At 38.9% G+C, this 26,782-nt stretch overlaps 1 protein-coding gene across 1 annotated transcript in view; it reads left to right on the top strand.

The window, feature by feature from the left end:
- The first annotated feature begins 5,566 nt into the window (after positions 1–5,566).
- LOC118418791 (probable phospholipid-transporting ATPase IA) overlaps positions 5,567–26,782 on the top strand; it is a 32,436-nt gene continuing 11,220 nt past the window's right edge. Inside the window, exons 1-28 of the mRNA XM_035824832.1 lie at positions 5,567–5,745; positions 6,726–6,782; positions 8,868–9,000; positions 9,863–9,962; positions 10,645–10,743; positions 12,756–12,801; positions 13,375–13,415; positions 14,942–15,015; positions 16,494–16,563; positions 16,740–16,867; positions 18,353–18,423; positions 18,985–19,082; positions 19,594–19,702; positions 20,747–20,874; positions 21,282–21,359; positions 21,749–21,837; positions 22,277–22,346; positions 22,592–22,706; positions 22,833–22,915; positions 23,317–23,366; positions 23,535–23,604; positions 24,115–24,199; positions 24,400–24,452; positions 24,815–24,901; positions 25,271–25,318; positions 25,735–25,890; positions 26,308–26,397; positions 26,532–26,614. Of these exons, the coding sequence (XP_035680725.1) occupies positions 5,676–5,745; positions 6,726–6,782; positions 8,868–9,000; positions 9,863–9,962; positions 10,645–10,743; positions 12,756–12,801; positions 13,375–13,415; positions 14,942–15,015; positions 16,494–16,563; positions 16,740–16,867; positions 18,353–18,423; positions 18,985–19,082; positions 19,594–19,702; positions 20,747–20,874; positions 21,282–21,359; positions 21,749–21,837; positions 22,277–22,346; positions 22,592–22,706; positions 22,833–22,915; positions 23,317–23,366; positions 23,535–23,604; positions 24,115–24,199; positions 24,400–24,452; positions 24,815–24,901; positions 25,271–25,318; positions 25,735–25,890; positions 26,308–26,397; positions 26,532–26,614 (2,381 nt within the window). The 5' untranslated portion in view covers positions 5,567–5,675. The remainder of the gene's footprint in view (positions 5,746–6,725; positions 6,783–8,867; positions 9,001–9,862; positions 9,963–10,644; positions 10,744–12,755; positions 12,802–13,374; positions 13,416–14,941; positions 15,016–16,493; positions 16,564–16,739; positions 16,868–18,352; positions 18,424–18,984; positions 19,083–19,593; positions 19,703–20,746; positions 20,875–21,281; positions 21,360–21,748; positions 21,838–22,276; positions 22,347–22,591; positions 22,707–22,832; positions 22,916–23,316; positions 23,367–23,534; positions 23,605–24,114; positions 24,200–24,399; positions 24,453–24,814; positions 24,902–25,270; positions 25,319–25,734; positions 25,891–26,307; positions 26,398–26,531; positions 26,615–26,782) is intronic.

The following is a 26,782-nucleotide window of genomic DNA, read 5'->3' as shown; positions in this document are numbered from 1 at the left end:
TTTCTTTGTTAAATATCACTGTGACATGTATTGAGACTTGTAGTGTTTGTTTTTACCACTGATATGTAGTTATACTTATAGTTTTAGAATGTACATTTTATCTTTAAGCTTTCATTTTGATATGTTGTATCTGCAAATTAATGTTAACTTGGGAGGAATCTTCAAACTTTTCAGATATCAAGTTTTGAAATGTTAATTTGAAATGTTTTAGAATTTTTTCTAATTCCCTGTCTGACAATATGTCTGATGTAACCTGTATTTTTTTTTAGTAAAAACTAGAATATTGGAAACAGTTGATGATAACTGGCCTCTTAGTATCTAGATCAGTATTAAATTGTGCAACAGTTATTCTGCTTCTACTGGCTATGTTATAACAACATTTACTATGTATACCATCACTTCTCCCTTCCCCAGGTTTTATATGTACATTATGGAAAGGGGTACAGTAGATGTAGACTTAAAGGCTCCATTAGGATCTAGCTGAAGCTGGTAGATATGTACATTAGGTTGAAGAGGCCTGTGTGGAGGGCATACTTCAATCCCCTTACTGATGTACATACAGGCAGTTTGGAACAAAACAACTCATCTGAAAGTAATAATGATGACTCGAGCAGACGCCTTGCGATAGGCTTTTGCCTGTTTGGTACATTTTAGCTTTCCTACATTTTTGGCACAGTATATACATAAAGATGGCAGTTTCTTTCCAACTACATGGGTTTTGATGATGGGAATCCCATATAAAGGTTGTCCTATGGGAAAATCTGGATGCTCAACACAGAAGTCTTTCCATTCATAATATATGAGAGAATGTGTGAAAGTCTCTCATCTGTGTACTTCCCATTGTGAGGAAAATTCCACTGTTAGGAAATGATTATGACTAGAATTGTAGGTAGTTATATAGAAACTCAGTATTTGTCCCACCAGTTATGATGAAGGCAAAATCTTATTTTGCATAATCAGCTGTACCCACGTGTACAAAGAAATTTCTGATGGATGCCTCAACAATTGTCTATAAATATTGTAATTAGAGTATATACATCCATCATCTTTTTATTGGAGGTAATTCCATTAATGGTTGACCTATTTTGTCCCAATGTGGAAGAAATATCCACAGTCTGGTTTTGTCCTATTCATGGTCTCATACCTAACATGATAGTATGTTCCTGTTGGTCGATGTCTAATGTAGCAATTTCCTTCATACACGTTTGTTGAATAGAGTTATGAATGTGGCCTTGTACTAATGAATTGCAAGTCTTTAAAGGCATTTACAAAAATCAATAGTTCTCATAAACATACCTCTGCCAGAAATGCCATGTGGGTAGGGAAGAAATCAGTATTAAGGATGTGAAGTACCAATCCTCCTCAAATTTGTTGTATAGCCTTAACATTGTGTCTTGAGATATTGGACAGCTTTTTGGATGTTGAAAATCTAAACATTGTTGGAAGGATTTCTTCCTGCAGTGACAAACCCTTGCTTCTCTACTCCAATACTTGTAATTCTTGCATGTGCTATAGCTATGATGTACAGCTTCAAGAAGTAGCATTTTAGAGATTTTTCATACAAGTAATTTGAGATGATGGTAGTGATGTAGACATTACATAAGGCTACATCGAAAATGCTGTCTGTGACTTAAGTAGCTCTCTTAAGTCTGCTCGTAAAATGGGCATGCAGAGTGCGCCATCAGCTACATGTACGTGCAGCTACATTTGATTGGAGGCATTTCCGATGATTATTGATGCATGGTTAAGGGTGCTCAAAGCTATCTGGATTTTCTTACAATTGGTGTGTGGGGGTGGGCATTATTGGATTTCAGCATTTGGAACAGACCATTGATGATTGTAAAGGGGGGTGTATAGAGATTCACTTGAAAATTAACAGTCATGAAGGTCTTGAACTGTTTCGCAAGCTTATGGATTAATGCTTAGTAATACTTAGCTTTTTCTATACAGTAATGTTTGAGGAGTCAATATTGATTGTACCAGGTCAAATAAATTTTACTTTTGATGAATATGCAATAATAACCATTTATGTCATACCTGTGACGCGAAAACCGGACCGGGTGTTCCGGACCGGGTGATAACTTTCTGTATCAGACGGGCTCTAAGTTGTATCACACGGGCTCCATTCGAGTAATTCAAACTATTTCAATCGGGACGAATATGGTGCCGTCGAATATTCGAATACCGGATTCGGACGTTGGAACATTACTGTTGTAACACTTTTTGTTAGAGGGCACCAAATTTGTTCAACTTCTGGCGCATTTCGCATCAAAACGGGGGTTTTCTCAGGTGAGTATGACATAAATAAAATACAACACGGTGTATTCCGCATCACCCTCAGTCCCAGCCCTCCCGCGGGTCGGAACACCCTCCGTGGTGTAGTCTATATATATTTGCAGTGAAAATATTGTATATACCCTCCACATAATAGTGAACATTTGTCTGCCTGCTAACACTGTTAAAAGTCCAAGCATGTGGGCCCACAGCCCAGGAGTGCACCTATATGTACATGGAGAGTCTACTGAGTGCTCATAAAAGCCCTTTTACTATGTATTTGCATACCCTTTCAGTATCTACTGACGTCTGACCTGTTGTTACCAGCTGTAATACTTCCATTTGTTGAAATTGCAAGTATGTGCAAGCACGTTCTATTGCCAGCTGGCAGCCCCATGAGGGAAGCTCATGAAATAGAAATAGCTTCATGGTCTCTTGTAGCAGTTTACTTTAGATTATCTGATTGCCAAGGACATATGGTTGGGGCACGGTCTTCCAACTTGACATTCATTCAGTTGAACACATTTTCATGTTCAGTCTCCCATTATAATTAGGGGGGGGGGCTTTTGTCATCCAGTCATTTTTTTGTACATGGGTTTGTTTCCAGTGGTAGTGCCTTTCAAAGAGATTACATTAGACTGCCAGGCTTTCCCAACTTGCTCTGAATGACATACTAGTACTAGTAGTAGTTATTGCAAGATGACTATCTGGTGTTACTATTTTGGTTTCTTTCATGTATTCTCTTTTGCAACAAGTTTTGATTCAGAGCTTCAACAAATCTACTTTTTAAGTTTGATTTCCATTGACTTTTAGATGCTATTGTTTTTATTTCGATCATCTTGAAATGTTGCATTTTCCATATCTAGTAGCCTTATTTTTTAGTTAATCATAGTTGAACACTGTCTACTCTAAAGCATTGCATGGTACAGTCCTTGGTGCTGAATCTCAGGTTTCATAACCCGCCATTCAAATTCATATAACCAATACATGCTGCACTTATACATATCTCTGGGAGTTCTTTAGAAATTAAAATTGCCAACCATTAAAATCCAGTTCAAACCATGGATTGGTACTGTCCCTGGTGCTGAATTATGGGTGTCATAGGCATGCCATCCAAACAGTGCTGGTTGCCTATGCATTGTACTTGTCTACATTTCTCCTGCAGCTTTCTTTAAATTGATCTGGCAGCCATGAAGACCTGGTCTACGTAGATAAGACCAGGGCTGCTCACTCATCAGAAAACCAGCCAGACTAATGTGATTTGAACTTCAGCTTCCACATAGTGAGGTTTGTAATGAGACACCCTGAGCGCTCTTAGAGCCACAACTATGGAGATACAACAATTAGATCTTCCTGGGCATAACAGTTTACAATGTGATTAGATGTTCAAGTTAGGAAACCTCTTTCTGTAACATTCAATGTAAACCCAACAGGGAGAGGGGACATGCACAGGCAACAGTATCTTATGTTTGCAAAGTCTGGTTCACATTTTTCATGTCAGTTGAGGTCAAAAGATATTCAGATCTTGGATGAAAGTTCCAATTTTTCATGGGATAAATGAAAGAAAAACTTATTCTCCCATTTGACAAAGTTACAGTGAATTATATTCTTGATTTATTCGACTTCCTGATCCAACTATCTACACTGCTAAAAGACTGTTAATCTTTCTACCTTCATAGCTATCTAAGATGTTCATTGATTGTAATTTGGAAGCCATTACAATGAAAGCCATTGGGTGTTAAGAGCTGAGAATGTTGTGTGAAGATCTGTGATTAGGCATTATCTCTGGTACATTGTCTGTCTGTGGTGCATCGAACCCTAAGGTTTATCAGTGTAGGCATGCCCTTGATTAGGATGGCTTGAAATGCAGATGGGGTAGTGGAAATGTCAGTGTTTTAATCTTGACTTTGAACATAGATTTTTGAGAAAGAAGATATCTGAAGATGTAACGAAAGAATCTATGTATTACTTTATCAGTATGCACTAGCCGTGCATCTCAGGGGAGTGCTGCAGCTCTTTTCATTCATTACCATGCCTGACGTAAAACCCACGGACAGCCCCGATGATTTTCTAATTCATGGGGGAGCTGGGTTGATTGTGTGAGACAAAAGAGCTTGATGAAGCTTTGGGACTGAAGTTTACGGTCAGTACCTTGTAAGGTCTGACATGAATGAGAGTTATTTTTTAATGCTCACCCATATTCAATGCTAAGAGCCATGTTACAAAGGTGTCCAAACCAATTTTACAGTAACTCTATTTGAAGTGTGCATTTTTATTTTCCTATGTGGGGAAGCTTCAAAATTTAATACAAACCCCCTTGTTGCAGGTAGTTTGCCCTTAATGGCCTGAATAATTGTACACAAACATTCTATTTAGTTGTATTATCAAAATTTAAGTCATGATATTAAGTAAGTTAAGCAAGGGGGAAGCACCTGGCATGAGCATGTACGCAGGCATTAACTGTTGCAGTACACATTATATGTTTCATACAATTAATTGATTCATCAACTAATATACATCAAAGTAGTACAGTACAGTATAGTAGAAATCAAAGAAAATGATGATGTGTGATATGTATGATTAAATCACATCAGTGGTATTTCATCAATATAATTTTGCATACCATATCCATTGTGTATCAGCACAGATATTCACCCTACCTCATTTACATATTATGTAGTATCAGCCATAACAACAGCTCATCAGTGATACTATAGTTATACTTTACAGGGCTTTGTAGCACCCTGAAAAATTAATGCAAACTGCACATTCCTGTTGCATGATCTAATGTAATGGTTGCTTCCTCTCCTCTGACACAGTCTCCAGTCATGGGAGTGTGCATTATTTATGGCACTTCCACAATGGTTTAGCCCATTGGAGTACATCCAGCATAGTCTGTTTCTGTTCTGTTGAGTCATAAGATTTCAATCTGCCATAGTATTGCACATTTTACTCTTACTTTAAACAACACAAGTCATTTGAACAGTTATTTGAGACCAAATATCAACAGAATATTGTTTACAGAAAAATATGACTTGGTCACATCCTTGTTATGCTTATATCATGTGCTGTTTTCAATAATACAATTTGTGCTGATCTCATTGCATCAAATTATTCCACTATCCAGGCATCACAACATTTGATACTTTACTTTCTCAAAAATCAAATTCAAGCTTTTCATACGGTCAAGCTATGATCAAAACAAAACAAAACAAAACAAAACAAAAATATGACCAGCATGCCATGGGCTCATTAGGGTCAGAGTTCATACCTAATTGAATGATACAACCTGCCGATACCAATCAACCAGCAAATCAGAATGTTGTTCATCATGATTCTGAGATACAGGCCTATTTTGGTTGATCTGTAGCCATTCTAAAAGGCACGTCAGGTCATAGGGTATGGAGGGAAGCACCACAGACTGTGAAGATATCAAAGTAGTTACCACACCTACACTGAAAGAAGACAAAGGTTTGTATTGTCCTTGTGAGCTTGCAGAAATGTCATTTTAGAATTTGGAAATTTTTTTGTCCATGGTATCTACAGTACATTGTAAATTACTAAATACCTAGTTTCTAGTGAGTATACAAATGTGAGGTGTTTTTAGTATCAGCACTGGTCTAAGTCATATGCAGCCACATTTTATTAGATTTGTGTCAATTCTGATATCTTTTTTGAGCAGTCACTTGTCAATCTAGCCAATATATATTGAACTGTATGCTCTTCTGTGAATGATTGTGAACAGACTGACATTATTTCACCCTAGACTAAAACCTTGTAAAGCACTGGTAAACTGATGATCATGATCATCTGTTTACCATACAGTACTTTAAAGGTTTTAGTCTTAGCTACAAATAAGTATCATAAACCCCTCAGAAAGGATAATCCAATTATCTTAAGACTGTCTTAATCTTATAATGATGATAAGACGTTGTACATATACATGTATGACTTATCTTAATTGGTATACAACAGCCCTATTCAAAATTAAGCCTAGATGAAGTGTTAACTTATCTGGTTATTTGTATATTCCTACAGATGTTGTGGTCTACTAGTATAATGTAGTGCACAAGTCAGCACGGCTTGAAGGACATCATTGTCATTTCGCTAAGAGGTGCAATGCATAATGTATAAGCTTTATATGTGTACATGTAGGTACTATCTAGACTTAAAGTACATTTAGTTTGGCTTTTCCCATTTATACTGCCAACTACAACTCATCCATTCTTCAAGCTTAAATCCTAACCATCTTGCTTCTCTTGCACCCCAAATATCCCTGACCTATATGCCTTCCCTGCATTTAACCTATAGTCCACATGCATACCCACATTTCTTTGACCTATGATCCAGGATTGTTGACCTCATTTTAGTTTATGGCACTTGCTTATATCCTTTAACCTCTGACCTGCACTGTCCATGACCTACTTTGATCCCTGACCTTTACCCTTCAGCCTCACCACCATCTCCAGACAGCACTACTCCCCCTGCCCCCAGCACACAGGGTGTAGGTGGGTACAGTCATGGTTCGTAGATGTGGAATGTGCCGTGATAGTGCTTAACTAGAACTTAGGTTTATTGTAGGTCAAGACAATGGTAGGTAGATTAAGTTAAAAGATATAGTCGTACTTAAAATTAATTAGTAACTGTCAAAAAGTTACCATTGAAGAAAATGCTCGAATTTTGCTGCATGTGGGTAGAGCAATTTAGCTCAGGTAGTACATTAGTCTGCAAAATGCTAATGGTCAGAAATATATCAGTAGTTCATCAGATAGATTCATGTTGAAGCTGCATTTTGATCTGTGATGATCGCTTTTGTTTTGTTTTGATAATTTGAAAGAAAAATATCAGTTTTGGACAGTTATAGAACAATGGGAGCTGCTGGGATAATATTTTAGCCACAGAAGATGTTCAGCTCTTTGACCTACTTATTGATTTGTGGAAATCAGGCCATTTATTTGTTTATAGAGTGACCCAATGGGTGGTCGGCGAAAATTTTCTTGAAAGAGCCTATGTGAAGCTTAACAATGTCATGAGGTATACATGATGTAATTAAGGCCTGGGCAACCTGCATGAAAGGGTTGTAGTGGGCTTAGATACGATGTGCAGCCGACTGGTTTGAAAGCTACAGGGAGAAGGGATGTTGGTATGGTTGATAGCCGTAGCCTTGTAAGCTTTACATCCATTCCAGTGGTGGCTCCCCAATGGTTGGTGTGCGGCGACTGTTGAAGCCTACTAAAAGCTATGCAGTGAAAACAAGGCTGAATCTAAAGCTGGCACTCCCCTGGCCCAGGCATCATGCATGAACAGTACAGACAGGCACTGATGTATAATACTTCCCATCCCTGTTCACATGGCTATAGTGCCAAGCAGCTAGCTCCATTAGGTCCATGCACATACAGGAAGAGGGATTGCAACTGTAATGAAGTGATTGGGGAGTTGAACAGTTGCAGTATGGCATGCTTGACAAGCACTAAGTAGGCCTCATTCAAACCATAATGCCTTGACATCGTAGCTGTTCAAATATCCTGAGGTCATTCATGCACATTATATTCCTCATATCAAAACCCTCCATACGTCATTATGTGTGTACACACACAAAGAAGAAGATTTGGCTTGGCATTGTAATATTGTATGTTGACTGCTGTCACATTTTCCCGTTCTATTTAGTGTATTGCAATTACTGCCATTAAAGTATTCTACCTATCTTACTACTGTTGTCACTGCATCTCCTGGCCAATTTAAAGTTGCCAATATGTTGCTAGAAATATAGTAGAATGGCTGTAATACACTGCAGAAGTGTCTTTGATATATGAACAATATGCACTTTAGATTCAGATACCTGTACTACCAGCGTGCATTAAAACTGTTACCAGCAAAGGGTAGTAATTTCTGGAAAGGAGATAAAAGACATTTTGAACCATGACCATAATCTTTCAGTGGGGCAACAGGCCAAGGGAATAATCATGATTATATAATCTCCACGAAATTGACATGAACAGTGCTTTTGGCCATGTTCTTCATACTTCATAGCTCTATTCACTGTTATATTTAATAGGGCTGTCCTAACAATAATTCACAACTGTGATTTTCCTAATAGTATGCAATATCATATTTTGCCCTTGCCAACAGCAAAGAGTTTGAATTATAATCATAATTCATTGTGTAATGATAGGTAACTGAAGGTACAAGTACAAAGAGAAAGCATTAGCCCGCAGCCCCTGGTAATAGGCCCCAACTGAACCCCACTGACGTCAGACCTACGTTCTTTATGGCCTCAGGTCTCCTTCATTTGGTGTACAGAAAGCATGAGGGTATTGAAGAGCTCTTACAATGTATGTTGCAAAGGAAAGATCTATAGCTGCCAGGGAATCAAATTGATTTTGGTGTCAAAATGCAACATTTGAAAGACATCAGAGAGCACATTGTGCAGCACTTTTTTTTTCAGTGTCGGCTAATTTCCATTTATGTATTCTGGCTACATAGTTATCCAGTTTGAAAAAAAAAGGAATATTACAGAAGAAACAAACTCTTTGTTTTTGTCAGAGATGATCGTATCAGTGAAATTGACTCTCAGACATTGTTTGGGGTTACAGGTGGCTACCAGCGCCATGGCAACGATGATGATGCAGAGTCCGGGGCCACCGAGCTGGCGGATCAGCAGAGAGAGCAGAGAACCATCCTGATCAACAGACCACAGATCAACAAGTTCTGTTCTAACAAAATCAGGTGAGACTGTAGAGCACAGCTTCAGTCATAGTAAACTCACTTTGAAGGAAGTACATGTAATCTGGATTGTACCTATATAGCCTGGATGCTGTTACCAGGAACTACAGGCCAGCTCCTCGGCTCTAGTCTAAGGTCTACATGCCCCCAAGGACATTTTACCACAGCCTTCTTTGGTTGAATGTTAGCATTAGCCCTAGAGCAGATGAGGTAGCACGTCACAGTGTGTAGTCCCTGAAAACAGTGGTATGACACCCAAGCTATCAAGTAGGACACTGTTACAATTCCTAACATGGATCATGATGGTACCCAGGGTGCAGTGTGGCATCATCCATATTAGGGATACTGTCTCTACTGTGTGGGTGGATTTATACTGTGTGGGTGGATTTATTAAACATCAAGCTGTGAGGGACTCAACGTTATCTTAGCTCTGTGCTGTTATCATCTTTAATGTCTATAAATCTAAATTGAATAGTCGTTTAACAAAATGTACATTTATGTGTTTTCTCAGGTCATCACCATACATCTGATGCTTGTTATGTTATGAATCAAAATATGATATAAATATACTAGAGGGTTAAGTATGTTAGCCTGCAGCCTTGTTACAATATAAGTACAATGTTATGATACAGTAGCTATGCACATGTGTGTTGGAGCAAGCTCAAAATACATTATTTAGTTCTTCAGAATTTAAGTTTTTGTATAGGTGACTACTGACACAATAAACCATATGGGGCTGTCTGTACATATATTGTGCATGTTCATTTGCTTGATTGGTCTTGAATAGAACAGAATAAGACCATTCATTGTGCATTCCTTTTCAGATTTCAGTATTCCAACATCTTTTATTGTTGTCATTTTTCAGTACTGCAAAGTACAACTTCTTCACCTTTCTGCCCAAGTTCCTGTTTGAGCAGTTCAGAAGATATGCCAACGCTTTCTTCTTGTTCATCGCCCTCTTGCAGGTAGGTTTGTCTCTGCAAGTCAACATGAAGAACTGTTAAATGTTTTAGCAAGCTGTGTGAAACTACCAACTAGATTTTCTGTATGGTGAATTAAGGAACTGGAAAAATGTTGGTGTGTAAGAATGTACTCGGAACACTGTACATTCATTTATTTCTAAGGAGGTTTTTGGGATGATTTAACTTCCGGTGACCTGCCAGATCCGGTGACCTGATGTCCTTCATTAAATATGCAAATTAAGTGCCAGTTTGCATAATTTGCACTTTATGATGTACATCTCTGTCTAAGCTTCCTACATACCTCATATTATGTAAATTTTGTTCCCTTGTCTAGGTAACATACCAGGCAGCCCAAAATTGACCTTGACCTTTGTCTTCCCAACACCTACCCACATACCAAATATCGTCATGATCCATTCAGAGGTTCTTAAATTATGTTAACTACAAAAATCCGGAAACACAAACAGACAAACAGACACACCCAAAACTATATCTCCTTTTTTCATGGAGATAACATTAAATTTTGTATGGCATGGAGATAGCATTAAATTTTTTATAATACATTAGAAATACAATACCTTTTGGTTTTATGGAAAGTGGTCACTGAGAAACCCCAGAAACAAAAGCATTTGGAATATTTTGATTCTGAATATTTACAGTAGAAGTTTCCCATTTTTTTGCGCAGCAAATCCCAGACGTGTCGCCCACGGGACGTTACACCACAGCTGTGCCCCTGCTCTTCATCCTGCTGGTGGCAGCCATTAAGGAGGTGGTAGAAGATTATGTAAGTGACCCCTGACAATTTTCATACACGTTTTGTCTAAATAATCCACCTGCCTGTATTATCTACAAACTTAAATTCAAAGGGAATATTTTACATTGACTGAAAGTCAGATTTGCCCAATGCAAAATACTAGCCAGCGATTTTACAAATCTGACTTTACGTGCACTAAGCTGTTACACAAACTAATCTGTTGGGAAATACACCTAAGGCAGAGTGTTATGAAAAAAAGGGAATATTTTTACATGCACTGAAAATCAGATTTACCCAATGCAAAATACCAGCCAGTGATTTTACATCTCTTGCTGTACACTCAGAGAACGGCTGTTGTTAGATACACCTCAGGCAGAATGTTATGAATTGTTTTGAATATGTAGGAGATTTTCCCTTACATTTACGTAGAGACTGCTAGGTTAGGACACAACACATACTAATGCTAACGTCACATTTGCACTAAGGGGTCCGGCCGGGTAGGTTAGGGGCTGAATTGTTGCACTTTCGGGCGGGTCCCCGTGAGCCCCCCGGCGGCTGCCGGGCTATTTTGGGGCTCGGGCGGGGCCCCGGTTGATTCTAAGTCGGACATAAAATCAATCGGGGCCCGTGCAGGAAAATACGCCGAATCAAAGCCGTCAACTAACCGTGAACACATCGGCAGGGTCCCCTACAGTACCTGCCCGGTACCCGCTCGGTACCCCGACGGTACTCGACGGTACAGGCCCAACCTTCTTGCATTACAAACTATTGCATCCGTTGTGTCATCCCGGAACACCGCCAGGGCCGCTGACGGGTCCCTCGGTCATCAAACAAGACAATTTGGGCCATGGTCACATTTCCACATAGGGACCCTGCCGGGTAATTTACGGACTGTTTTTTTGGCTCTTCCGGTCGGGGTCCTGCTGGTCTCCCAGCGGCTGCCGGGTTATTTTTCGTCTCGGGTGGGGCCCCGTTTGGTTTTAAGTCGGACTTAAAATGAACCGGGGTCCAGGCGGGGAATTTATCATCAGTAAAACATTCATTTTTTACTCTTCTCAATGGAAGGTCCCACACTCATAAGGCGCATAAAGGACTTAAAGTCGCAAGAATGTTCTCGCATTTATAGCTTGCTCATCAGCGTATACCCCAAAACATGGTTTGGAGCCTAACCCAACATATTCTTCTCTGGCACTGCCGTTCTGCTTGTCTCTCCTCTTCCACTACCCATGTAGCAAGAACAAGGATGAAACGGTGACGAGCCGTCGCCACCCTCAGCCTGAGCTGAGCAAGCGGCATGTGCTCACCCTGTCAGTCGAAGTGCAGTGGCATTTTCCGCTTCTAGTAGTGTTAGTACCTCGTGGCACAGTTGCAAAAGTCAACGAAGACGAGCCAGCAAATGCTTATACCCCCCCCCAAAAAATACAACAACAACACATGATGGTCGTGGTTCGCGGGGCGTACGACAGGGACCGTACAGTTATTTACAACTTGTACAAGTGGTGAATCGGCCGACCCACTGCCAGACCCCTACGGGGTACCCGTGGACATCCACAGGGCAGCTCGCGGTTGCCTGCCGAACATCGAGCGATAAAGGGTTAAAGCATACGACTGTTGCACGAAAGCCGCCGGAATGCCCACCGGAGCCCCCCGAGACCTCTAGCGGGACGCGTGAAGAAAAAATGATTTGTGACTACGTGAGCCGATGTCTACCCGGCTTCAGAGCCCGGCCGGGGCCTACATCAGTTAGACACCGCGCGGACCCCCTATGTAATGTGACGTAGGCCTTACCCTGCAAATTTCAGATAAGGAAGGATGGAAAAAGAATTGGTTACAACCTGACCTTTAACTGAATAAAGATTCTGCCTAAAGTGACAGATTGCTTCAAGAAAGATGCAGAAACAATCTTATTACAGCTTATGTATATCTATAACTGACATCATTTTCAACCTTGTGCAAAGGTGTTTTAGAATGACTTTTTGATGACGTTCTAAGGAGGATCTAGAGCTAATCTTCAAAACTGTTCAACTTTTTGTTCCTTTCAGAAAAGACACAGAGCAGATGACCTAGTGAATAGACGAGAAGTTTTAGGTAAGTTTCCACACGCCAGATCACACAATCAATGTAAGTATACTACACAGACTTGGTAAACAATCTATTAATATTATGCAACTGAACATGTAGAAACCTAGCAATGAGATGCTGAAAATTTGTGAAGATCAATAATGTTAGGCCCTATGGCTGACTACCCCTAATGGGTTGTATTGTCAAATGTGTTACAGATGTATAGCTTGTAACTTTCATGTACATGTGTCATCATCATCATTGATGTTATCATATCTTAACCTTATAACAGCTTAACCACACATTGTTCTAGCCACAATATCTGTCATGATCTGTCAGTGAAGTCTGTGACTTAAAGTTAAACACATTGTCTTCCATTTATCAATGATTTTCTGACTATTAAATCTATTGTTTTGTTTTTTTTAAATCAAGTCACGTTCTACATTAATAATCTCACATTTTTATGTATCTGTCTGATTCAACAATAGTGTTAATGATACATGTGAGTGCTACATGTACCACTATATTGTAATATGCATTGGAAAACCTTGCAGCTATTTCTCATGTTAAAATTGGCCTTCCCTTCCCTTTCCCATGTAGTTTTACGAAATGGACAATGGGTATCCCTGTATTGGACCCAGGTAAACCAGCGGCATGGTGTTGTGTTGCATAGTATTTCGTTGTGTTAGAAAAATGTATGTTGTGTGTGATATGTTGTGTTGTGTTTGCTAACATTCTGCATGAAATGTCTGCATTTTCTGTTTTCCATTTCCTAATCTTTTCACACATTTGTTGATGTGGGTTTTAGTGTGCATGTCTCTGTAGCTTTCTTGGTTTTGCTCTTTAAACAGCCCTTTAACCCTATTCAGACGGGGGGGGGGGGGGTTTAGGCCCCCCCTAACTTCGATGTCCTATAACGCCAGAACGGCTTACGCTAGAACCACCAAATTTAGTGAGTTTTCCTAAAATATTGTTGGCAACAATTCTACAAAGTTTGACAAATTTTCCATTTTTTCTTGTTGCCATGGCAACCGTTTATTGACAGGCAGTTTTGCCAAAAATCACTATTTTTGGTTCTAACAATGTATTTTTCAAATTTATTTGCTATATTACTGTGATTTTGTTACATAAATAAAATCTTATATTATTCAGCATATCTTTCATAATTATATATGCATAAATTATGCTAATTTGATGACGTCATCAGCCCAAAATCCAAAATGGCGGACGGAATGGCCAGATCAAGAAAAACAAGCTAATTATCCCTTAAAATTTGCAACTACCTGGTATTTTTTCATCAAAAACCATCTAAATGAATGAATTTAGTCTATTTCCATTGCCCTTTGTGATTATTTGTTGCAAAAAAAGTATTTTTAAAAATTCAAGGTGGTAGATATAATATGGCGGAGCCCAACTCGTATCTTAGATGTGCATGACGTCATTTTATGACGTCATATTGACGTCATTGATGTTGCTATTGGCAACGCAAGTCGTAATAAACATTTTTATTCTGTTATCTGCACTTGTTGTTACATTTTTGCAGCATAATTTGAAGTTTTCTGAGAATACCCATTTTTCATGGGTTTGGCCAATGTAATCAAATTGATGACGTCATAATTACGTCATCTTACGTCAACGTAACGTCAAACGTCACATACTTGTCAGATATTATGTCGAAATCATGTCCTGAAAATTTGGTGGCCCTACAGCACGTCGTTTTAGAGTTATAGGACTTAGAAGTGGAGGGCCTCAAAAGCCCCCCCCCGGTCCAGGGATGACCAAAAAAGCCCAGTCTGAATAGGGTTAAAGTCTTTATGATATGACTTGGAAATTGTAGTGAGGGTTAGTTGGTGTTGGTACTGCAATTTTTCTGTGTTTTTTTTGGTCTCTTCTGGCACACAGTTGTGTTTTTTATGCTATACTATCTATTTAGCATACAAAGGCTCAGATATTGTCATTACTTAAATTGCAAAAAAATATTTCACATGACAATCTTTCACAAAGACTTGGTTGATAAAATTGCCTTGCAAATATTACAAGATGTAAATTTGTTTTACAAAACAGCATCAGAAACCTTTCAAGATAGTCCAACCTCCATTGACGTACCTTTTAAGACATATTTGCATTCTAACTTGACTAAGACCATTGTGTTGATTTCCTTTGTCAGGTTGAGGTGGGAGATATTGTCAAGGTCATCAATGGACACTTCTTCCCCGCTGACCTCATCATCATGTCATCAAGGTCAATGCCCTTTCTCTTTTTTGTTAGTTGTTGTTGAATCATAACCTCTACATTACATCTATCTTTGAACTTTTTAGATAGCATATTACTATTGCTTATAAGTGACATACATATCTAGTGCTAAATGAGTTACCAGCTGCAATGAAAAGGGATGAAAGACCTTGCAGTTTACTCCTTTACTCAAATAGATGATCTTAATTGGTGTTTAAAACAGCTGTAAAATATTGTACTTGCTTTTAGGCCACACCAATTTAATTTGTTGGTTCTCGGATCTTTAAAAAAAAATAAAATTAAAAACATAATGATAATGAAGCCTGAGGACCAGGTTTGTGCCTTAGTGCACTCAGTTTTATGGTGTGAAAACAGTTATATTCAAGTTTTCTTTCCTACCGTCTAGCTTTATGGTGTCCTCTTCTATATTTTCACTTTTAAAAATCCGAGAACCAAAAAATTTAATTGGTATGGCCTTATTGCTACCAAGCAGTGTGTGAAGAGCATGACTTGTCTCTGGAAACCTTTCCTGGTCACAGTCTGCCTACTCCCAGCTTGCCTGAATGCCAGAACGATCAATATTTCATAGCAAGCTTCCAGCAAATCATGTCCCCCCTCGATAGCATTTACCTGCTCTGGTGCAAATGTCACCTTGGTGTTGTGACACTCCCATTCCCTAGGTACATCTTAAAACCCTTGCCACATTCTGTATCTATCGGTGTGTTTGGTAGAAGTGATTTGATATGAAGTGTGTCAGGCCCAGTACAAGCACAACATGTCTCATACAGCCCTTCCTACATTGACATTTCCCTTGGAAATCTCTGGACGATGATGATTTCATCTATCATGATATGTGTGTCCCTTCAAAAAAATTATTCATGAAGCCAAACGTCTGGCCTGATTAGACTTTGTGTGACCAAAATGGCCTTTCATTTTAAGATTTTCCTGTCTAATAGTATTTTTTTAAATAAGTTAAGTCAAGATTGTCCCTTACTCACTTGACTCTTACAATGTGTCCTTGCTAACGTCCTCCCTTCTTTAAGTCAATGCAATTTAAGAAACAATCCATCATGGTTGCTTCCCCCTCCTCCAAATATCACAGGTGCCAGCCCTACTTTAAATCACTGACTGCCTGTCTCCTGTACCCAATATGGCTTTTGAGGCCGTCTTATATTGAAATGTGTAAGAGTGAAATTGCCAGGATCAACCATATCCTCCCTTTGGTATAAAGGGATTGGATTTTTCATCATAGTCTGCAACGGACAATCGTTAGGAATAATTTACAAGCTAAACTTCTTGAGCTTGGGATTATATTCAGTCTTAAGTTTAAGTAAAATGATGCATAATTTTTTTTAGTCTGCACATATGTGTTATCTTTTATATTCAGTGCACTTCCCTAGAAATTTTAGTCAATAGTCTCCATGAAAAATCTGTTCATTCAAGTAGAGAAGAGGGTCTGTAATGAGAATGGTTTTCCACTGTTGCAGTGAACCTCAGGGCATGTGCTATGTAGAAACCAGCAACCTAGATGGAGAAACCAACCTCAAGATCAAACAGGTATGAAAAATTTCTGATTTATTCACACTCCTCTTGTTAGTTTTCCTGGTGTTTTGTAATGTTTTAGGTGGCCCTTCTTTAAAATGTCATCTCAATGTATTGTAGAAAATGCAGCTGTTATTCTCCCCTGATGACAAACAACATTAGACATTTCCATGCCCCCCTTCCGCCTCCAGGCTCTAGCCCAGACTGCCACCATACTGACCATTGAGGAACTGTCCAAGCTGGAGGGGAAAGTGGACCTAGAAGGGCCCAACAAACACCTGTATGAGTTTGTGGGCAATGTCAGACTCCGAGGCAAAATGTAAGTAAAGATCTCTATTTGTCTATTGATAATCCTTGTGTGAGTTGTGTGAACGTTTTTGTACAGTTGAAATTGAGTCTCCATAATGTACTGTCTCAACACAAAAATATGTACTTATCACATCATGAAGTCTACATATCTCTGTCCTATTTTTTTCTGTACATAGTTACATCATTAAGTACATTCAAACATTTTCACAACTTTATCAACATAAGTTACAGACATACATTTTTAACTGTATATTCTCTTAATAACACCACACACACTACCCATCCAGTAGGAGAGTAAAGTCTTTGACATACCATGATATTTTTAGACTAATAAGGTCATCTTTCAGGCAGAATCAAAGGCTTCAAGCAGGGACATTGCCTGTTGATGTAGGGAGGTGAGAACATGAAAATGAAAAGACTGATATGCCTGGTGCTTCTGTCACACAATTCACTGCAAACAGCACTGTAAAAATGCCACCTGTCAGAAACTGACAACAGTGCAGTCACCACACAATCTCCTTGTCTTTGGTTTTGGTGCTAAAGTGCACTGTCCATGCTGGCAGTCATTCCTATAATAGCTGTGTGCCTGTCAATGTGTCATCGAAAGACAAGCCACGTCTGTCCTTGGTGCTGAATGTTGTGTGTGTCTTCCATTTATACACAAACCTTTTTTTTCTGTCCTTAGGGCTGATTGTATGTGCTGGTCCACCTAAACTGCCACCATGGGGGCTGTTTATTTCATTATTAATATATGATGTTGACTTTTCAACTCACTCAAATGTGCTATTCTTCACAGTCAAGCTGAGAAGCGGATTGTGGTGTTTGACACCTGTCAATCCTATGCATTTTACCTTCACAGATTATTTTTTTAGTACCCATTTCTGGAAATACAGTGTGATCACAAGCTTTTGTTTCATTTTGATTTCAGGGCATCATGTACCTGAATTTGTTTTCTTGTGTAACAAAATGTTTTTCCCATGTTGACCATTACCTTTGTCATGTATCATGCTGTCATGATGTCACATGGTCATTCCATCACATCTGGGTAGTGGGTAAGACACACAGGATCCTACATACATTGCTTCTCCTGCTGTCAAACACACTATAATGCTGTCTCTTCATCATTGAATATGTCTCTTCGTCTTATACTCTTTCCCTGCATGAAGTTCCTTGGATGTAGTTTCAATTTCTCTGCATTGTTCTCAAAAGAACAACAACACTGGCATGAAAATGGATTATGGACTATCAGCTTTTATCTTGAAGTCTTTGCTATTACTTCACAGCTTGTATCGGAAGCTGGCAAGTGCTGCTGTAGTGTTCACTGGTAATATATAATCCAGAACAATGCATCTCTGTTAGAAGTCACTTCCTTCCCTGCAAGTCAACAAAGTGCCTAGTTTCCAAGTTGGTTCACTACATATCAAAAGACTGCTGTTGCATGCTACTTGAGTTGCTTGTTTCCCAATTACATGTATGTTGAATTTTCTTCATGCAGGGCTATTCCACTGAACCAAGACCAGCTGCTCTTGAGGGGTGCCCAGCTTAGGAACACACAATGGGTGTTTGGTAAGCACACAGAAAATGTTTCAAGTTCTTATATATGACATGTAGGTATAAAAATATATGACCGTACAGCCTTCCTGTGCATAATTGTGGCAAGGGCTCCCTATCCACTATAGTGTGCCAGACAAGTAATTTGTCAACTACACCCTACAAAATATTGTAAGGGTAGAGGTTGCCCCAAGATTGGACATTAATCATTTGCAATGTCAAATTTGGGGTTGCAGCAATTTCCCTTCTGTCAAGAATGCAGAAGTTGCCTGTTTGTTTTACTTGGACAATTACCATATAGGGACTATAACCCCTATTGGTGAGGGGAAAGGGTAAATAAAGACCAAACTGATTTATCATTTGTGAAAAAATAAGGTACATGTAAATAAGTGAGACTCAACCCCAAAACTACAGTTTACAATATCAATACTTAACTATTCAACAATGTTGACAGTATAGAAGGTTTTACTGGTGTATGTTAATTTGTAATGTGTAAGGAAGGAACAAAAGGAAAAATACCATTGTATTAAACGTCTTACAAAGACTGTGTTTGAATGTTGTGCTATGTTCCTGCAGGGATAGTGATGTACACCGGCCATGAGACCAAGCTGATGCAGAACACCACCAGTGCACCAATCAAAATGTCCAAACTGGACAGGACGACAAACATGCAGGTAAAGTCTGGTACAGTCTTCTTTTATCTTAGCTTGTCTGTGATTATTTGTTTTATTAGTTTAGCCAAACATTGTCTTACAATATTTAAAACTTCAGTAGGGTTACAAAAACTATCTCGAGTTTTTAGACTTAAAGACATCATGGCATTCCTAAATGCAAATATGCCTGTGATTGCAAGTTATCATCTACAGAAGAAACAGACTGACACGTCCGCAGTCACTGTAGAACTACTGATGTTGACTTCTGTTGTATATAGTTGCCATATATAAAAGGTTGGATATATATTAAGCCATAAGTAGGCTACTGACATAATGTAGTATGTATAATGGGAAGTTGGAGCACTTACGTTAAAACTGCCCACTTGCTTTGTCTCATTTCTGTGTGTGTGCGTAACGTAAAAAGATTATACCAGACTTAAGTAGAAGAAACACCAATTGAAAATTGTTGCCCCAAATTTCTACTTTTGTGTCATGAATGTTGTTTTTACACACTCTTTCCCTTATTCCACAGATCCTCCTACTCTTTCTGCTCCTTATTGCCCTGTCGTTGGTAAGTGCTGTAGCCTCCGAGATCTGGACCAATCGGAGGGGAGCCAAGGACTGGTACATCGGCTACAGCCGTGAGTCCACACTCAGACATTTCATATGATACGACATACACCTTATGATACTGTAAGATGGGAGATGTTTGCAGTGGTTTTATATTTGCAGGTTCTGCAGTGACCCCTTCAATGTAAACTTAAAACAACTACAAAAGGTTTGTTCTGTGTGTTGCCAGCATACCCACTTGTGTCAGCTGCAAGCTTGAAAACTCTCCATTTTGTCCCTTCTGCAAATTTAAATCCACACAAAAAGTTCCTTTTTTCACAGTATCCCTTGATTGTAGTCTTGCTGTCCTTAGTATGTCTTCATGTTTGTTGTGCTTTGAAATGGACAGACAGTAAATACCATAGACACTGAACATGAGTTAGTGGACAATAGATGAATAAACAGAATATTCTTGTGTCTACGTTAAATTTCTAACATTGTAATAACTTACAGTATTTGTTTTGACCTCTATGATTATCTTAATGATAGTGTCACTGTCTATCCCTGTGGTTTTAAACCTTTACCCAATCTGCACCCCTTCTAATGAATTAACGATAACCAAATGCCTTGTATCTCTGCACCTTGTGTCATGTATGCATTCTTGACGCTTGTCCTGTCTTCTCACCTAACTGTGTAGTGATGGGTAAGCTATTACTTTGTCTTTCATGTCATACTGGTTCGGAGGAGCATTTTCTATGCACAGTATTTGCTTAAGTTATCCTGGTATCCATTAATTTCTAGCTTGTGCTTGCTTTCCAGAGGTCACTATGCTACAGAAACCTTTATCAATTTATCTATTGGTTTGGTAAAAGACATACAGTCAGGGCTTGCTGGTGGCTGTTACAAATTTGTAGCCCTGATGACAAAGACATTATTGGATATGGAATTGAGATTTTGATATACATGAAACAAAAATGGACCAATGTTTGTACTTATGATCATCACAGTAAGACTGTTGAAAACCTTGTTGATGTGATAAGGACTGTTGGGAAGTGAACATTAGCTGAAGATGACTGGATAACGTACTATGCAGAAGGAACATCTCTTGACTATGTCTGTGTTTTTGTTGTTTGCAGTGATGGGACCCAACAACTTTGGCTACACGTTTCTGACCTTCATCATCCTGTACAACAACCTGATCCCCATCAGTCTGCAGGTCACTCTGGAGCTGGTCAAGTTCATCCAGGCCATCTTCATCAACATGGTCAGCAACACCTGCGGTCATCTTTCTTTTCATTTAGACAGATGTAACGGCCGTTACTGTTGGTGGTAGTTGCAGTTGTATTTCTCAAATGTGTGGGAACAAATGGAGGAATACATAATAAATGAGATCTTGTGTAAGCTATACATATAGAAGCTTATATTCATCAAGTTGCCAGTTAGAATATGTTATCAGAATTGCAAGTATAAAGATATAAGGGATACATTTACCAATTGAAAAAGGTGGTACAATGTAGTTACAACATAGATTTCTTAGTCATAGATTTCTTATCATTCTTTGTGATCTTCAACAAAAACATGCAGAACAAAGTCTTGGAAAGTAATGTTTTAGGCTCAGGAAGTGTAACTTGAAAGTGAAGGTCTCAAATAAAGTTCTTCCTTCTTCCTCAGGACATTGAGATGTACCATGAACCGTCAGACACACCAGCCATGGCAAGAACCTCCAATCTAAATGAAGAGCTCGGACAAGTAAGTAGTCTTCTGTACTCCTGTCTATTGAGATAGAACTGAATGAGATATGAAGATTACTTTCAAATGCTTTGAGTGACATCCATCTCTCTTCTTCAGCATCACTAGAATGAACTGGCAGAACAAGTCATTTCTAGTACATAAGATATAGCGGGAAGAATGGTTAAGCATTACAAAGTCACTGATGCTTCACTCAAAATGTCAGAAGTAATCTCCAGATCTTTTCCAGGTGTAAACATTTGTTCTTGAATACTGTTTACCTGGTATTTAGCCTTGATTAATGTACCTACTTCCACCCTATCTTTAGATGCATAATGTATGTGATTTAGAAGGATTCATTAGAATAATAACCCTTTTCTGAAGATTAAACTTTCCTTCTTGTGTTGCAGGTGAAGTACATCTTCTCAGACAAGACTGGTACCCTGACCAGGAATGAGATGGAGTTCAGGAAAGCCACGGTGGCAGGGATGATCTATGGGTAAACAAACATTTCTATACCACAGTCTTTTGCTTATTCAAATATGAATATTCAGCTTCTCTGGAATATGAAAAAGTATAAAGCCCTCGGATGAAACATGCCAAATATAGCAAAATTGACAGAAGATAGCGGATGCAATCTGAAATGTCTGACCATTACCAATCTTATTCGTTAGCAAGAATAACTTTGGTATTGTGTATCTTATTGCCTTAATGTCAAAACTTTTTCAGCATAAAGCAGATATTGTTTAAAGTTCAAAGACCAAAAGGCATTATAGTCCTAACAAGGTGACCTATGACCTATGAGTGATAAAAGACATTTGGTGTGTTAGATACACAACAGTTTGTTTTTCAGCACCAGGGACAACTCCAGCTCTCAGTTGAAATTGGACTGTAGAATGTGTGACGGTGATTTGCTATTGTGTGTCCCTTTCTTGCAGTGACAATGCAGAAAGTGAAGTTGGAAGGTTCAGCGACCCCCGCTTGGTGGAAAACCTGCATGCTGGACATGTATGTTTCTTTCCTATCTGTATCATCTTCACTATATGCATACTTAGCTATAGATTATACTACAATGGCCATCTGATATTTTTGTGATCTATAGTAGACCAATTCTTTAGACCAATGTGTCATATATTTCTCCTTAGCAATGGATATTGTTAAGATGATAATCAAATACTGGATACTACTACTGCTACTACTATGTTGATTACACATTGTTTACAGCTCTGTTGTGAACCTTCCACCTTTTCTAGGAGACAGCTCCAACAATCTACGAGTTCCTGACCACCATGGCACTGTGTCACACTGTCATCCCAGAACAGGTCCCCGATGACCCGAATGTCGTAGCCTACCAGGCCGCTTCTCCAGGTAACCAATCAGAAAACTCTGCTATCAATGACAGTGAGCAGTAACAAATCACCCTGGTATGACTAGAACATATGAATTTAGATTTTCCTTATTCTTTATCAATGATGCCATTTCTCCATGTTTCAGATGAAGGGGCCCTGGTGCGAGCAGCAAAGAAGCTTGGCTTTGAGTTCAACATCCGAACTCCTGATTATGTCATCATTGAAGCTGTAAGCAAATTCCTTGTTGAGCTCATAGTGTTCATGGCCATTGTGTTATTAAGAAAAGCTTAGGCACACTATGTAAATATGTAATGGACAACTTTTGGTTTCAGTGCTACAAAACACATCACACCATGCCTTCAGGGTGTATTGTATGGGTCTGTTACCTTGCAAGTTATGACACTGGTTTGTGACAGTTTCTCTCAGTTTTTATGCTATCAGATAATCACGGAAAGTAACCTTAGATCAATGGTTTGTGAATCTTAAGAAATCAATGCTATAAATCATTTTTTATCCATTGGGTTTTAATATATTTCAATATACTTTTTTGTACTTGTGGCATCCACTAACAAGCATCAATGTATGATCTCGCTTTTCTTCATGCTGTGTTTGAATGTGGTTATTTTCAGATGGGGACAACAGAAAAGTATGAAGTCCTGAATGTCTTGGAGTTCACGAGGTAAAGCTTGATGATATTTTCCCATGACTTAAACTTTGTGACATGATGTGTCCCACCTGTAGAAATTTGCTTCAGATTGCTTTGGTCATTGTATTGAACTTGAACCCTTACCCATGAAACCAGTCTTGATTGATTGATTGATTGATTGATTGATTCTTCTTTTGTCAGTGAGAGAAAGAGAATGTCTGTCATCGTCCGTGATCCCAAGAAGAAAATTAAGCTGTACTGTAAAGGAGCTGTGAGTCCTTTTTAAATGTTTTAAGTGAATACATAACTACATGTTTGTTGAAAGATATCGATTGAATTTCCTTCTTCTTGGATGTAAGTTCATCTTTTACAGTTAATAACATTGTAGAGATTTTGTACATGTACTCTATTTCCTTACATAAAGTAAATCTCTTATCAACAAGCCTTTGATCAGTCCTCTAATCCTTGTCAAGTTGAAATGACCCAAAATCTATGTCATGTGACCTGGATGATCAGTGTGATGTCAGCAACAGGTCAAAAGTGTCTGGCGGATGGTGTCAGCCCGTCTCAGTTTGGGCATGGGCAATATACTCTTAGCTTTCACTTCTCTTAGAAGTGTCCAATATTTTAACTGACAGTGTGTCCAAGGTCAAAGAATGTCCTGGGGATTCACAGCTTGTTGGTAAGAACTTTGCTTGTGTCCTGAAATAGTGTATAAAACCTCTACAATATCTATTTTGCTATATTATTCAGCGTTAAAACAATTGTCATTTTCCAACAGGATACCGTGATCTATGAGCGTCTGGCACCTAACCAGAAGTATGCAGACGTCACCTTGAAACATCTGGAGCAGTTTGCAACTGATGGTTAGTCTTGTCCATCATAACAGTATGAAAACTGGAGTTCAGCTTCCATGGAGTTCATAACATAAAATTCCATCTTTTGATCTGTTATAAGTTTCATGGGCAGCTCTGAACCTTCTAAACTTAACATAAAGATCATGTCAGTTCCATGTAAGATTAAATGACAGTTTTTCTATAGACTAAGTGTTCTTCATTTATTGCAGGTCTACGAACGCTCTGCTTGTCAGTGACTGAGATCTCAGAAGCTGAATACAATGTAAGTTCATAACTCTTACACTTACTCGTCTACCTTTGGCTGTACAGATAAGTTACTCAAATTTACAAATGTTAACAACAGCACATTGTTGCCATTTCAGTATTTCAAACATGTTGATTTATGTGGTCACCTTTAATTGATGGCATGTGCTGTAGCTGCTTAGTACTAATGTGGGTAACCCTTACCCATAAAACAAAAACTGTGGTCATTGGAAAAGCAAGTCTAAGAGTATTACACACTGTGATTTAGGTTTGACCCCCGTAGCAGCTTTTTGAACTGTGATTTAGTTTGAGACTTTGGAAGAAGATAACCCAAAAAGAGGGTCAATATGATTTTTGGTATGTTTTGTGTTTGTCCTCCAGGCCTGGAACCAGAAGTTCTACAAGGCTGCTACAGCCCTGGTGGACAGAGAGAGGAAAGTGGAGCAGACAGCTGAGCTGATTGAGAAGGTATGTGGGATAGAGCAGGAGTTGGGCAGGGAAGGAATGGGAAAATATGAGAAAATCCACTCAGGAAGGTTAAAAAGTTGCCGTAAGGTGGCAAGGGAGTTTTGTGGGTAGGATTGTTTACCTAGAACCTAAAGGTTGTTGGTTCAAATCTTTAGCAGGTTACAGATGTTTACACCTTTTTCTTTACTTGACTTAGGTAAGAATGAGTTCCCTGGCTTCAGTCCTTACAGTATAGTCATATGTAACTTTCATGCACTTCAGAGTCAACAGAAAGGAAAAGAATAACTGCAAATACAAGCATATCCAAAATTTTGAAATAGCATAAGAATTTGGCAAGTTGTTAAGTGCAATCTGTCTTGTGTTTCACAGAACCTGAATCTACTAGGAGCTACTGCAATTGAAGACAAACTACAAGAGGTAGGCTTGGTTTCATCACTTTGTGTCTGCATTTCTGTTCAAATTCTTATTCAAATTATTTACAACGCTATTCAAATTCCGTTCAAATTATGTAAACAAGCTGTGCTACCTAATGGGGATGTCCCTATAGCTCAACTGGTGTACACTGTTGAGCACCTGGTTCTGATTAGTTGGTAACTTGAAGACCCTGGTACAATCCTGGGTGGGATATATCGTTTTGGGCTGCATGTTCAAGGAGGTGCCTCAGCCACATTAAAGAGGAAAGGGCTAGCAACTCCTCCCTGTGAAAATATACCCTGCAACTGATGAAGCAGCAAGTTTCCTTGCCTTCTGTGCCACCAGGAAACACAATGCCCTACATGCCACAAGGCACTACAAGGGTCTGAACAAACAACAAACATGTACCTATCTTACAGGGAGTCCCTGACAGCATCGCAGCCCTGAGGAAGGCTGAGATCAAAGTCTGGGTCCTGACAGGTGACAAACAGGAGACCGCCATCAACATCGGCTACTCCTGCAAGCTGCTCACCCCTGACATGTCCCTGCTTATTATCAACGAGGACAATCTTGATGTACGTTTCATATTAGGATCATCATTTTTGATAGTACATGTATTGTGACTCTTGTATTCATCATCATGTTTTTTGGTACATACAAATTGCCTTGCTACATTTACATTTTAAGTATATGCTACTAGTAAGAAGCAACTTAAAAACAGCAATACAAAAATGTCATGCAACTAATATTATTGATGGTATTATTGTCTCTTTGTGTCTGTTAATGTATTTTGTGTTCAAGAAAGACAGGAAAATATACAGTGTCACATAATATCTATATGGGTGTTAGAATAATTGGTACGTATATATAATATATTTTGTGCTATTTTCATTTTACATGTATGCTTCTTGTCAGAAACAACTGTGAGACAGGAAAATATAACACAGAAATTTGATGTAGCTCTTTTCACTTTTGGTTGGCAAACATTGCAGGCTACCAGAGAAGTCCTGAGAAAACACAGAGAGTCGTTTGGGAGCACCATTAGGAAGGAACAGAATGTTGGACTGATCATAGATGGAAAGGTATGTCTCTCTTTTATTATGTATCATTCCATACAAAGCAGTATGCTTTAAAACTTACCAAAAAGTACATTTGATTCTCTAATAGATATTTCGCTGTCTTCTTGCATAATTACAGTCTTTTTCCATTCCGTCAGACCCTGAAGTATGCCCTGTCCTACGATGTTGCCCACGACTTCATGGACATCGCTCTGTCCTGTAAGGTGGCCATCTGCTGCAGGTAAGACAGAAACTGCCAGGTGTCATCGTGCATCTGATGCTTGTTCGCAAGTCATAGCAAATTACATGACCTTCAATGGTGCTAACATTTTACTGAGCAGCTCTTGAAAAACTATTGTAGATTTTGAGCACTGAGGTTGAAATTTGTGATTTGAATATATGTATAAGA

Source organism: Branchiostoma floridae, chromosome 7 (assembly GCF_000003815.2).
Source record: "Branchiostoma floridae strain S238N-H82 chromosome 7, Bfl_VNyyK, whole genome shotgun sequence".
NCBI classification, from domain to species: Eukaryota; Metazoa; Chordata; class Leptocardii; order Amphioxiformes; family Branchiostomatidae; genus Branchiostoma; species Branchiostoma floridae.
Note: the sequence above shows the minus strand (reverse complement) of the source record. Positions and strands in the feature narration are given on the sequence as shown.